This window comes from Nerophis lumbriciformis, linkage group LG29 (genome assembly GCF_033978685.3).
Source record: "Nerophis lumbriciformis linkage group LG29, RoL_Nlum_v2.1, whole genome shotgun sequence".
NCBI lineage: Eukaryota > Metazoa > Chordata > Actinopteri > Syngnathiformes > Syngnathidae > Nerophis > Nerophis lumbriciformis.
This window is the reverse complement of record NC_084576.2, coordinates 33,009,672-33,024,638: the sequence shown is the minus strand read 5'-3', so window position 1 is coordinate 33,024,638 and position 14,967 is coordinate 33,009,672. Positions and strand designations below refer to the sequence as shown.

General features: G+C 30.6%; 1 protein-coding gene across 1 annotated transcript in view; it reads right to left on the bottom strand.

The window, feature by feature from the left end:
- Positions 1–1,109: 1,109 nt before the first annotated feature.
- Positions 1,110–14,967, bottom strand: part of atr (ATR serine/threonine kinase) — a 123,664-nt gene continuing 109,806 nt past the window's right edge. The window contains exons 43-47 of the mRNA XM_061924475.2: positions 12,548–12,704; positions 9,846–9,999; positions 9,622–9,773; positions 5,200–5,305; positions 1,110–1,413 (exon numbers count right to left, since the gene is read on the bottom strand). Of these exons, the coding sequence (XP_061780459.2) occupies positions 1,240–1,413; positions 5,200–5,305; positions 9,622–9,773; positions 9,846–9,999; positions 12,548–12,704 (743 nt within the window). The 3' untranslated portion in view covers positions 1,110–1,239. The remainder of the gene's footprint in view (positions 1,414–5,199; positions 5,306–9,621; positions 9,774–9,845; positions 10,000–12,547; positions 12,705–14,967) is intronic.

Sequence of the window (14,967 nt, the reverse complement as noted above, 5' to 3'; positions counted from 1 at the left end):
CCCATTGCTTTTATGAGCGGTCGAGCGAGTTAAAAGCCGAAAAATCCATTTGTGGCGGACGTAATTCTTTCGTGGCGGGCCGCCACAAATAAATGAATGTGTGGGAAACACTGAGTGAACATACGAGACAACTTGTCTTTTAGTAGTAAGTAAACAAACAAAGACTCCTAATTAGTCTATGCAGTAACATATTGTGTCATTTATACACCTATTATTTTGTACACATTATGAGGGACAAACTGTAAAAAATGATTATTAATCTACTTGTTCATTTACTGTTAAAATCTGCTTATTTTCTGTTTGAACATGTTCTATCTACACTTCTGTTCAAATGTAATAATCACTTATTCTTCTCTTCTTTGATACTTGACATTAGTTTTGGATGATACCACACATTTAGGTATGGATGTGATACCAAGTAGTTACAGGATCATACATTGGTCATATTCAAAGTCCTCATGTGTCCAGGGACATATTTACTGACTTTATAAAACTAATATTAATTTTAAAAAAGGAAAAAAGATTTTGTGATGCTAAAAAATATCGATGTAATCATAGTAGTGCGCTATAGTACTTGGTATCATTACAGTGGATGTCATGTGTAGATCCACCCATGGCATTTGTTTACATTGTGACGTCGGTGAGCTATTGTATCCTCCTACCGTGTGTAGTGAAGCATGTTTAGCGATTCCTCGTCCTCCAGTGATAATAATACTTGTAAGAAACTTACTTTGGAGACAAGGATTAGTGATTTAGAAGTAACTAGCCATGTGTTAAAGCAGCTCTTCCTGAGGGTGTTTCAGTGTTATAACTTCACCTTTATCTTTACTTTTTACACCAAAATGCGTCCATTCCTTTTCTGTCTACACACTGTGTCTGCTTGTAAGTACTCTGTGTGTGTGCGCTGCCCAACATGCTCCTCTGCTAGTAAAAGCAGCAATGTCACCACGTGACGACGACACGCCGTCATGCCCGTTAAAGAAATAAGGGGGACTGGTACTTTTTAGAGGTGGTATAGTACCGAATATGATTCATTAGTATCCCGGTACTATACTATACCGTACAACCCTGTGTCCATGTTTGTAATGATGACCAGGAGAGACGCTAACTTGAACAGAGGCAGGATGCATGCATTAAGAGGAAGTAATGTGCAGATCCTGGTTTATTCCAAAAACATATAGAAATGTGAACGCTGACTTGTAACGGAAGAAAGCAACATACAGTATGTGTGAGTGCACCTTACAGGTAAGGCCCCCAGCCCAGGTACATCTGACACAGCAGCTTGTCGTCGGTGGATTCCTGAATGAGGTAGTGGACGTGTCCCTCGATGGACAATGGCAGCCCCAGCACTTTGTTCCTGCTCTTGATCACGCCCTGGAGACGCTGCTCGATGTCGCACACGTGAGTCTTGGCCTGACACGGAGGAACACGGTGAGCACACCACGGAGGAAAATCATTTAAAAATGAAGAGTACAGTTCTACGAAGCCCCTAAAGGGACATGGGGGAAAACTTTTTTTTTTTTTATAATTTTTTTTTTTTTAATACATGTATCTCGTGCGCACACGATAGTTTCTAGTGTGCACGAGATACATGTCTAAAAAAAAAAAAAATAATAATAATAATAATTTTTTTTTTTTTAAATAACTTTATATAAAGTTTTTTTGTGCACACGAGATACATGTCTAAAAATTTTTTTTTTTTTTTTAAATAATACTTCTTTTTTTTTTAAATAACTTTATAAAAAGTCTCTCGTGCACACGAGATACATGTCTAAAAAAAAAAAAAAAAAAAATTTTTTTAAAAAAAATAACTATAAAAAGTTTCTCGTGCACACGAGATACATGTCTAAAAAAAAAATACAAAAAAAATAATACTTTTTTTTTTAAAATAACTTTATAAAAAGTCTCTCGTGCACACGAGATACATGTCTAAAAAAAATTAAAAATAAAAAATAATTTATTTTTTTTAAATAACTTTATAAAAAGTTTCTCGTGCACACAAGATACATGTCTAAAAAAATAAAAAATAATAATTTTTTTTTAAAATAACTTTAAAAAAAGTTTCTCGTGCACACGAGATACATGTCTAAAAAAATAAAAAAATATTTTTTTTTTAAATAACTTTATAAAAAGTCTCTCGTGCACACGAGATACATGTCTAAAAAAAATAAAAAAAAAATAAAAAATTTTTTTTAAAAATAACTTTATAAAAAGTTTCTCGTGCACACGAGATACATGTCTAAAAAAAAAATACAAAAAAAATAATACTTTTTTTTTTTTAAATAACTTTATAAAAAGTCTCTCGTGCACACGAGATACATGTCTAAAAAAAAAAAAAAAAATTTTTTTTTTTAAATAACTTTAAAAAAAGTTTCTTGTGCACACGAGATACATGTCTAAAAAAATAAAAAAAAAAATTTTTTTTTTTAAATAACTTTATAAAAAGTCTCTCGTGCACACGAGATACATGTCTAAAAAAATAAAAAATAATAATTTTTTTTTTTTAAATAACTTTATAAAAAGTTTCTCATGCACACAAGATACATGTCTAAAAAAATTAAAAATAATTTTTTTTTAAAAATAACTTTATAAAAAGTCTCTTGTGCACACGAGATACATGTCTAAAAAAAATAAAAAATATTTTTTTTTTTTTTAAATAACTTTAAAAAAAGTTTCTTGTGCACACGATACATGTCTAAAAAAATAAAAAAATAATTTTTTTTTTTTTTAAATAACTTTATAAAAAGTCTCTCGTGCACACGAGATACATGTCTAAAAAAAAATAAATAAATAAAAAATTTTTTTTTTTTAAATAACTTTATAAAAAGTTTCTCGTGCACACGAGATACATGTCTAAAAAAAAAAATACAAAAAAATAATACTTTTTTTTAAAAATAACTTTATAAAAAGTCTCTCGTGCACACGAGATACATGTCTAAAAAAAATAAAAAATAAAAAATAATAATTTATTTTTTTTAAATAACTTTATAAAAAGTTTCTCGTGCACACGAGATACATGTCTAAAAAAAATAAAAAATAAAAAATATTTTTTTTTTAAAATAACTTTATAAAAAGTCTCTTGTGCACACGAGATACATGTCTAAAAAAAAAAAATTTTTTTTTTTTTTAAATAACTATAAAAAGTCTCTCGTGCACACGAGATACATGTCTAAAAAAAATAAAAAAAAATAAAAAATTTTTTTTAAATAACTTTATAAAAAGTTTCTCGTGCACACGAGATACATGTCTAAAAAAATAAAAAATAATTTTTTTTTTAAAAATAACTTTATAAAAAGTCTCTTGTGCACACGAGATACATGTCTAAAAAAAATAAAAAATAATTTTTTTTTTTTAAATAACTTTAAAAAAAGTTTTTTGTGCACACGATACATGTCTAAAAAAATAAAAAAATAATTTTTTTTTTTTTTTAAATAACTTTATAAAAAGTCTCTCGTGCACACGAGATACATGTCTAAAAAAAAATAAATAAATAAAAAAAATTTTTTTTAAATAACTTTATAAAAAGTTTCTCGTGCACACGAGATACATGTCTAAAAAAAAAAATACAAAAAAATAATCCTTTTTTTTTAAAATAACTTTATAAAAAGTCTCTCGTGCACACGAGATACATGTCTAAAAAAAATAAAAAATAAAAAATAATAATTTATTTTTTTTAAATAACTTTATAAAAAGTTTCTCGTGCACACGAGATACATGTCTAAAAAAAATAAAAAATAAAAAATAATTTTTTTTTTAAATAACTTTATAAAAAGTCTCTCGTGCACACGAGATACATGTCTAAAAAAAAAAAAATAAATAAAAAATTTTTTTTTTTAAATAACTTTATAAAAAGTTTCTCGTGCACACGAGATACATGTCTAAAAAAAAAAATACAAAAAAATAATACTTTTTTTTTTAAATAACTTTATAAAAAGTCTCTCGTGCACACGAGATACATGTCTAAAAAAAATAAAAAATAAAAAATAATAATTTATTTTTTTTAAATAACTTTATAAAAAGTCTCTCGTGCACACGAGATACATGTCTAAAAAAAATAAAAAATAAAAAATAATTTTTTTTAAAATAACTTTATAAAAAGTCTCTCGTGCACACGAGATACATGTCTAAAAAAAATAAAAAATAAAAAATAAATATTTTTTTTAAATAACTTTATAAAAAGTTTCTCGTGCACACGAGATACATGTCTAAAAAAAAATTAATAATAATAATAATAATTTTTTTTTTTTAAATAACTTTATAAAAAGTTTCTCGTGCACACGAGATACATGTCTAAAAAAATAAAAAATAATTTTTTTATTTTTTTTAAATAACTTTAAAAAAAGTTTCTCGTGCACACGAGATACATGTCTAAAAAAAATAAAAAATAATAATTTAAAAAAAAAATAACTTTAAAAAAAGTTTCTCGTGCACACGAGATACATGTCTAAAAAAATAAAAAAATATATTTTTTTTAAAATAACTTTATAAAAAGTCTCTCGTGCACACGAGATACATGTCTAAAAAAAATACAAAAAAAAAAAAAAAATTTTTTTTAAAATAACTTTATAAAAAGTTTCTCGTGCACACGAGATACATGTCTAAAAAAAAAAATACAAAAAAAATAATACTTTTTTTTTTTTAAATAACTTTATAAAAAGTCTCTCGTGCACACGAGATACATGTCTAAAAAAAATAAAAAATAAAAAATAATTTATTTTTTTTAAATAACTTTATAAAAAGTTTCTCGTGCACACGAGATACATGTCTAAAAAAATATATATATTTTTTTAAATAACTTTATAAAAAGTCTCTCGTGCACACGAGATACATGTCTAAAAAAAAAAATATATATATATATTTTTTTAAATAACTATAAAAAGTTTCTTGTGCACACGAGATACATGTCTAAAAATAATAAAAAATAAAAAATAATAATTTATTTTTTTTAAATAACTTTATAAAAAGTTTCTCGTGCACACGAGATACATGTCTAAAAAAATAAAAACATTTTTTTAAATAACTTTATAAAAAGTCTCTCGTGCACACGAGATACATGTCTAAAAAAAAAAAAAAAAAAAAATTTTTTTTTTTTTTAAATAACTTTATAAAAATTTCTCGTGCACACGAGATACATGTCTAAAAAAATAAAAATAAAATACAATTTCTCTCATTTCCCTTTAGGGGCTCTGTACAGTTCACCTTTTCGTTGACTATCTCCCCAGTTTGGTTCGCTTGCGTTTTGCAAAGTCCTTTGCCTTGTTTGCTCCACTCCACCAAGGGGTCGTGGAGGAAGGTCTTCAGCACGCTGACCACAAGAGGAAACCACTTAGATTTGACTTGGATAGAAAAGTACGGATTAGGCCTGTCAAACACTGAGAATATTTCAACAATTACCGTATTTTTCGGACTATAAGGTACACTTAAAAATATTTTCATTTTGTCAAAAATCCACAGTGCGCCTAATGTACAGAAGCATTTTGGTTGTGCTTATCAACCTCAAAGCTATTTTATTTGGTACATGGTGAAATGACAAGTGTGACCAGTAGATGGCAGTCACACATAAGAAATACGTGTAGACGGCAATATGAAGGCAGTCACACATAAGAGATACGTGTAGACTGCAATATAATGGCAGTCTCACATAAGAGATACATGTAGACTGCAATATAATGGCAGTCACACATAAGAGATACGTGTAGACTGCAATATGATGGCAGTCACACATAAGAGATACGTGTAGACTGCAATATGATGGCAGTCACACATAAGAGATACGTGTAGACTGCAATATGATGGCAGTCACACAAAAAAATATGTGTAGACTGCAATATGATGGCAGTCACACATAAGAGATACGTGGAGACTGCAATATGATGGCAGTCACACGTAAAAGATACGTGTAGACTGCAATATGATGGCAGTCACACATAAGAGATACGTGTAGTCTGCACTATGATGGCAGTCACACATAAGAGATACGTGTAGACTGCAATATGATGGCAGTCACACATAAGAGATACGTGGAGACTGCAATATGATGGCAGTCACACGTAAGAGATACGTGGAGACTGCAATATGATGGCAGTCACACGTAAGAGATACGTGTAGACTGCAATATGATGGCAGTCACACATAAGAGATACGTGTAAACTGCAATATGATGGCAGTCACACATAAGAGATACGTGTAGTCTGCACTATGATGGCAGTCACACATAAGAGATACATGTAGACTGCAATATGATGGCAGTCACACATAAGAGATACGTGTAAACTGCAATATGATGGCAGTCACACATAAGAGATACGTGTAGTCTGCACTATGATGGCAGTCACACATAAGAGATACGTGTAGACTGCAATATGATGGCAGTCACACATAAGAGATACGTGTAGTCTGCACTATGATGGCAGTCACACATAAGAGATACGTGTAGACTGCAATATGATGGCAGTCACACATAAGAGATACGTGTAAACTGCAATATGATGGCAGTCACACATAAGAGATACGTGTAGTCTGCACTATGATGGCAGTCACACATAAGAGATACGTGTAGACTGCAATATGATGGCAGTCACACATAAGAGATACGTGTAGACTGCAATATGATGGCAGTCACACATAAGAGATACGTGTAGACTGCAATATGATGGCAGTCACACATAAGAAATATGTGTAGACTGCAATATGATGGCAGTCACACATAAAAGATACGTGTGGACTGCAATATGATGGCAGTCACACATAGGAGATACGTGTAGACTGCAATATGATGGCAGTCACACATAAGAGATACGTGTAGACTGCAATATGATGGCAGTCACACATAAGAGATACGTGTAGACTGCAGTATGATGGCAGTCACACATAAGAGATACGTGTAGACTGCAATATGATGGCAGTCACACATAAGAGATACGTGTAGACTGCAATATGATGGCAGTCACACATAAGAGATACGTGTAGACTGCAATATGATGGCAGTCACATATAAGAGATATGTGTAGACTGCAATATGATGGCAGTCACACATAGGAGATACATGTAGACTGCAATATGATGGCAGTCACACATAAGAGATACGTGTAGACTGCAATATGATGGCAGTCACACATAAGAGATACGTGCAGACTGCAATATGATGGCAGTCACACATAAGAGATACGTGTAGACTGCAATATGATGGCAGTCACACATAAGAGATACGTGTAGACTGCAATATGATGGCAGTCACATATAAGAGATACGTGTAGACTGCAATATGATGGCAGTCACACATAAGAGATACGTGTAGACTGCAATATGATGGCAGTCACATATAAGAGATACGTGTAGACTGCAATATGATGGCAGTCACACATAGGAGATACGTGTAGACTGCAATATGATGGCAGTCACATATAAGAGATACGTGTAGACTGCAATATGATGGCAGTCACACATAAAAGATACGTGTGGACTGCAATATGATGGCAGTCACACATAGGAGATACGTGTAGACTGCAATATGATGGCAGTCACACAAAAGAGATACGTGTAGACTGCAATGTGACGGCAGTCACACATAAGAGATACGTGTAGACTGCAATATAATAGCAGTCACACATAAGAGATACATGTAGACTGCAACATAATGGCAGTCACACATAAGAGATACGTGTAGACTGCAATATGATGGCAGTCACACACAAAAAATATGTGTAGACTGCAATATGATGGCAGTCACACATAAGAGATACGTGTAGACTGCAATATGATGGCAGTCACGTAAGAGATACGTGTAGACTGCAATATGATGGCAGTCACACATAAGAGATACGTGTTGACTGCAATATGATGGCAGTCACACATAAGAGATACGTGTAGACTGCAATATGATGGCAGTCACATATAAGAGATACGTGTAGACTGCAATATGATGGCAGTCGCACGTAAGAGATACGTGTAGACTGCAATATGATGGCAGTCACACATAAGAGATACGTGTAGACTGCAATATGATGGCAGTCACACATAAGAGATACATGTAGACTGCAATATGATGGCAGTCACACATAAGAGATACGTGTAGACTGCAATATGATGGCAGTCACATATAAGAGATACGTGTAGACTGCAATATGATGGCAGTCACACATAGGAGATACGTGTAGACTGCAATATGATGGCAGTCACACATAAGAGATACGTGTAGACTGCAATATGATGGCAGTCACACATAAGAGATACGTGTAGACTGCAATATGATGGCAGTCACATATAAGAGATACGTGTAGACTGCAATATGATGGCAGTCGCACGTAAGAGATACGTGTAGACTGCAATATGATGGCAGTCACACATAAGAGATACGTGTAGACTGCAATATGATGGCAGTCACACATAAGAGATACATGTAGACTGCAATATGATGGCAGTCACACATAAGAGATACGTGTAGACTGCAATATGATGGCAGTCACATATAAGAGATACGTGTAGACTGCAATATGATGGCAGTCACACATAGGAGATACGTGTAGACTGCAATATGATGGCAGTCACACATAAGAGATACGTGTAGACTGCAATATGATGGCAGTCACACATAAGAGATACGTGTAGACTGCAATATGATGGCAGTCACACATAAGAGATACGTGTAGACTGCAATATGATGGCAGTCACACATAAGAGATACATGTAGACTGCAATATGATGGCAGTCACACATAAGAGATACGTGTAGACTGCAATATGATGGCAGTCACACATAAGAGATACATGTAGACTACAATATGGGGGGGGAGGTTATGGTATTTTTTTTTTTTTTTTGTCATAAAATACAATCATGTGTGCTTACGGACTGTATCCCTGCAGACTGTATTGATCTAAATTGATATAAAATGTATATATTGTGTTTTTTATGTTGCTTTAATACAAAAAAAAAGAAAAAAATATTTATTTATTTATTTTTTATTTCTTGTGCGGACCGGTACCAATCGGTCCATGGTGGTTGGGGACCACAGATGTAGACCACAAGGAAGTCTTTTACATTTACAAAATAATCCTAATAATATGACTCCTTTAACCTCTTAAGGCCCAGGCTGTTTGTTTACATGCTTTTTTTATTTTTTATTTCTCTTTGCTATTTGGGCTTATTGGACCCTAATTAGAATAAAAACTAAGAATCATCTTTTGATATGATGTACTTAGTCCATAAGTACACAAAAGTGTACTTCATGTTTAGTGACATGCTAATTCTTATTTTTACACTTTTTTTCCCTTCAAATTCCATTGTATGTTATACTCTTCTGACACCACCAGATGGCAGTATAAGTGTCCACATAAGTGGCCATAAGACCCCAATTCAGTAGTGTACACAATTTTGGAAATAAGAGCTAAAAGGTGCTGTCCACGCATGTGGCCACTAATCCTTTAGAGGTTTAATGACATTTTTCCCCCCAACATTATGCCTTTCTAAATAGCTCAACACAAAAAGGACAAACCCACTTTTAAAGAGAATACATGTGTATTCCTGCTGTAGGAGCGCTTACATTCCCAGGAGGAGCTACACCATGTTTAAATACTTAGATGGGTTATTATGGAGTAAAAGTACATTAGTGTGGTGTAGAAGTACCTCATCAGCGGCTCTCTCTGGTTCCTCATCAGTCGCAGTGTGACCTCACAAGCCTGCCTAAAGAGCCCCTCCGTGCCCATGGGCCCCATGGCGTGGACCATGTTTTGAGTCAGGCGGAAGGGAACCACCTCGGGCACGTCGAACGTCTCCCCCTGGTGGAGAAGAATGGGAAAGATGCTTCAGCAATGTGCCGCCATCATCATCATCATCATCGTCATCATCACCTTGTTGAAGAGGCAGTTGAAGTCCACGTGCACACACTCCCCCGTGAAGGAGTCAAAGAGGATGTTTTCTCCATGGCGATCCCCCAAGCCCAGGATGTAACCCACCATGGACATCACTGCTGTGGAGCGGCAGTATGCGGAGCGACTGCTGTACCTGCCAGTTGTTGTGGAAGTAAGAGAAATATTGTCAGAACAACAAAATGCACAACAAGTATGAGTACCATGATGTGGTAATAATTAATAATAATGTACCATGATGTGGTAATAATTAAAGTATGATAATAACCATGTACCATGATGTGGTAATAATGAATAATAATGTACCACGATGTGGTAATAACTAATAATAATGTACCATGATGTAGTAATAATTAAAGTATGATAATACCGTAATGTACCAAGATGTGGTAATAATTAATAATAATGTACCATGATGTAGTAATAATTAAAGTATGATAATAATGTATCATGATGTGGTAAGAATGAATAATGATGTACCATGATGTAGTAATAATTAAAGTATGATAATAATGTACCATGATGTAGTAATAATAATGTACCATGATGTAGTAATAATTAAAGTATGATAATACTGTACCATGATGTAGTAATAATTAATTATAATGTACCATGATGTAGTAATAATTAAAATAATGCCCCATGATGTGGTAATAACTAATAATAATGTACTATGATGTAGTAATAATTAATAATAATGTAGCATGATGTAGTAATAATTAAAGTATGATAATAATGTATCATGATGTGGTAAGAATGAATAATAATGTACCATGATGTGGTAATAATTAATAATAATGTACCATGATGTAGTAATAATTAAAGTATGATAATAATGTATCATGATGTGGTAATAATTAATAATAATGTACCATGATGTGGTAATAATTAATAATAATGTACCATGATGTAGTAATAATTAAAGTATGATAATAATGTATCATGATGTGGTAAGAATGAATAATGATGTACCATGATGTAGTAATAATTAAAGTATGATAATAATGTACCATGATGTAGTAATAATAATGTACCATGATGTAGTAATAATTAAAGTATGATAATACTGTACCATGATGTAGTAATAATTAATTATAATGTACCATGATGTAGTAATAATTAAAATAATGCCCCATGATGTGGTAATAACTAATAATAATGTACTATGATGTAGTAATAATTAATAATAATGTAGCATGATGTAGTAATAATTAAAGTATAATAATAATGTACCATGATGTAGTTATAATTAATAATGTACCATGATGTAGTAATAATTAATAATAATGTACCATGATGTAGTAATAATTAATAATAATGTACCATGATGTGGTAATAATTAAAGTATGATAATAATGTACCATGATGTAGTAATAATGAATAATAATGTACCATGATGTAGTAATAATTGATAACAATGTACCATGATGTAGCAATAATTAATAATAATGTACCATGATGTAGTAATACTTAATAATAATGTACCATAATGTAGTAAAAATGAATAATAATGTACCATGATGAAGTAATAATTAATAATAATGTACCATGATGTACTAATAATTAATAATAATGTACCATGATGTAGTAATAATTAATAATAATGTACCATGATGTAGTAATAATTAATAATAAAGTACCATGATGTAGTAATAATTAATAATAATGTACCATGATGTAGTAATAATAATGTACCATGATGTAGTAATAACGAATAATAATGTATCATGATGTAGTAATAATTAATAATAATGTACCATGATGTAGTAATAATTAATAATAATGTACCATAATGTAGTAAAAATGAATAATAATGTACCATGATGTAGTAATAATTAATAATAATGTACCATGATGTAGTAATAATGAATAATAATGTACCATGATGTAGTAATAATGAATAATAATGTACCATGATGTGGTAATAATTAATAATAATGTACCATGATGTGGTAATAATTAATAATAATGTACCATGATGTGGCAATATTTAATAATAATGTACCATGATGTAGTAATAATAATGTAGCATGATGTAGTAATAATAATGTAGCATGATGCAGTAATAATAATGTACCATGATGTAGTATTAATAATGTACCATGATGTAGTAATAATAATGTACCATGATGTAGTAATAATAATGTAGCATGATGTAGTAATAATAATGTACCATGATGTAGTAATAATAATAATGTACCATGATGTAGTAATAATAATGTACCATGATGTAGTAATAATAATGTACCATGATGTAGTAATAATAATGTACCATGATGTAGTAATAATAATGTAGCATGATGTAGTAATAATAATGTACCATGATGTAGTAATAATAATGTACCATGATGTAGTAATAATAATGTACCATGATGTAGGGTCGGGGAAGGTGTGTAGAAACCACTGGTGGAAGACAGGAGGATGTAATAATAATAATGTACCATGATGTAGTAATAATAATGTACCATGATGTATTATTAATAATGTACCATGATGTAGTAATAATAATGTACCATGATGTAGTAATAATAATGTACCATGATGTAGTAATAATAATGTACCATGATGTAGTAATAATAATGTACCATGATGTAGTAATAATAATGTAGCATGATGTAGTAATAATAATGTACCATGATGTAGTAATAATAATAATGTATCATGATGTATTATTAATAATGTACCATGATGTAGGGTCGGGGAAGGTGTGTAGAAACCACTGGTGGAAGACAGGAGGATGTCGTGCACACAACACTTCCTTGTGCATTCTCAGTTTCTCCTCAAAGGGGGCGCTCTTTGGAAGGATCAGCTTCCTCAGCTCTTTGCCCGACAGGTACACACCTGGACATCATGTGGATGACAAACAATATTCATCCATTCATTTGTTTATATATTCATATTTCTTTATGCAGTGATTTGTTCATTATTTTTTCATTCATTTATTTCAATTTATTTATTCATTTGTTTTTAATTTGTTCATATTTTTTTAATGTATTTGTTAATTTATTCATCCATGTATTTGTTCATTTAGAAATGTACTATTTCATATTTTATTTCAATTATTCCTAAATTTGTTCATTTACGTTTATTAATTCACATATTTATTCATTTATTTGTCATTTAATCCTTTTTTAAATGTATTTGTTCATTCATTCATGTATTTGTTAATTTATTTGTTATTTAATCCTTTTTAAAATGTATTTGTACTTTCATTCATGTATTTGTTCATTCATTTAGTGAAGTGTGAAGTGAATTATATTTATATAGCGCTTTTCTCTAGTGACTCAAAGCGCTCTACATAGTGAAAGCCAATGTCTAAGTTCCATTTAAAGCAGTGTGGGTGTCACTGGGAGCAGGTGGGTAAAGTGTCTTGCCCAAGGACACAACGGCAGTGACTAGGATGGCGGAAGTGGGGATCGAACCTGGAACCCTCAAGTTGCTGGCACGGCCACTCTACCAACTCAGCTATATTGTTATATACTCATTTATGTATGCATTTGTATATTCATTTATTTATTCATCCATTAATTTGTTCATTCTTTTATTTATAAATGTATTTGTCCATTTATTCATTTATGTATTCATCCATTCATTCATGTATTTGTTATTTATTCATTCATGTATGTATTTGTTTATTCATTTATTTATTCATCCATTAGTTTGTTCATTCATATATTTATTTATTTATAAATGTATTTGTCCATTCATTCATTTATATACTTATCCATTCATTCCCTCATTAATTAATAATTAATTCATGTATTTATTTATTCATTCATTTATTTATTGGTTAATAAATGTATTTTGTCATTAATTTATTAATCCATTAATTTGCTAATTTATTTATTTATTAATTTTTAAATGTATTTGTCCATTCATTCATTTACCTTTTCATCCATTCATTTGCTCATTAATTTATTTGTTCATTCATTCATGTATTTGTTCATTCATGTAGTTGTTCATTCATTATTCATTAATGTATTTGTTAATTCATTCATATACGGTCATTCATGTCGTAGTTCATTCATTATGCATTCATGTATTTGTTCATTAATTCATGTATTTCTTCGTTAATTCATGTATTTGTACATTCACTCATGTATTTGTTCATTCATCATTATTCATTCATGTATTGGTTCATTCATTATTCATTCAAGGAATTCAACATTCATTAATGTATTTGTACATGCATTCATTCATGTATTTGTACATTCATTTGTTCTATTTGTTCATTCATTCATGTATTTGTACATTCATTCATTCTATTTGTTCATTCATTCATGTATTCATTCATGTATTTGTCCATTCATTCAAGTATTCAGTCATGTATTTGTTCATTAGTTCATGTATTTGTTCATTCATGTATTCAGTCATTCATTCATGTATTTGTACATTCATTCATGTATTCAGTCATGTATTTGTTCATTCATTCAGTCATGTATTTGTACATTCATTCATGTATTCAGTCATGTATTTGTTCATTCATTCATGTATTCGTTCATGTATTTGTACATTCATTCATGTATTCAGTCATGTATTTGTACATTCATTCAAGTATTCAGTCATGTACCTGTATTTGTTCATTAGTTCATGTATTTGTTCATTCATTCATGTATTCAGTCATTCATTCATGTATTTGTACATTCATTCATGTATTCAGTCATGTATTTGTACATTCATTCATGTATTCATTCATGTATTTGTTCATTCATTCATGTATTCAGTCATGTATTTGTTCATTAGTTCATCTATTTGTTCATTCATTCATGTATGTGTACATTCATTCATGTATTCATTCATGTATTTGTACATTCATTCATGTATTCAGTCATGTATTTGTACATTCATTCAAGTATTCAGTCATGTACCTGTATTTGTTCTTTAGTTCATGTATTTGTTCATTCATTCATGTATTCAGTCATTCATTCATGTATTTGTACATTCATTCATGTATTCAGTCATGTATTTGTTCATTCATTCAGTCATGTATTTGTACATTCATTCATGTATTCAGTCATGTATTTGTTCATTCATTCATGTATTCATTCATGTGTTTGTACATTCATTCATGTATTCAGTCATGTATTTGTACATTCATTCAAGT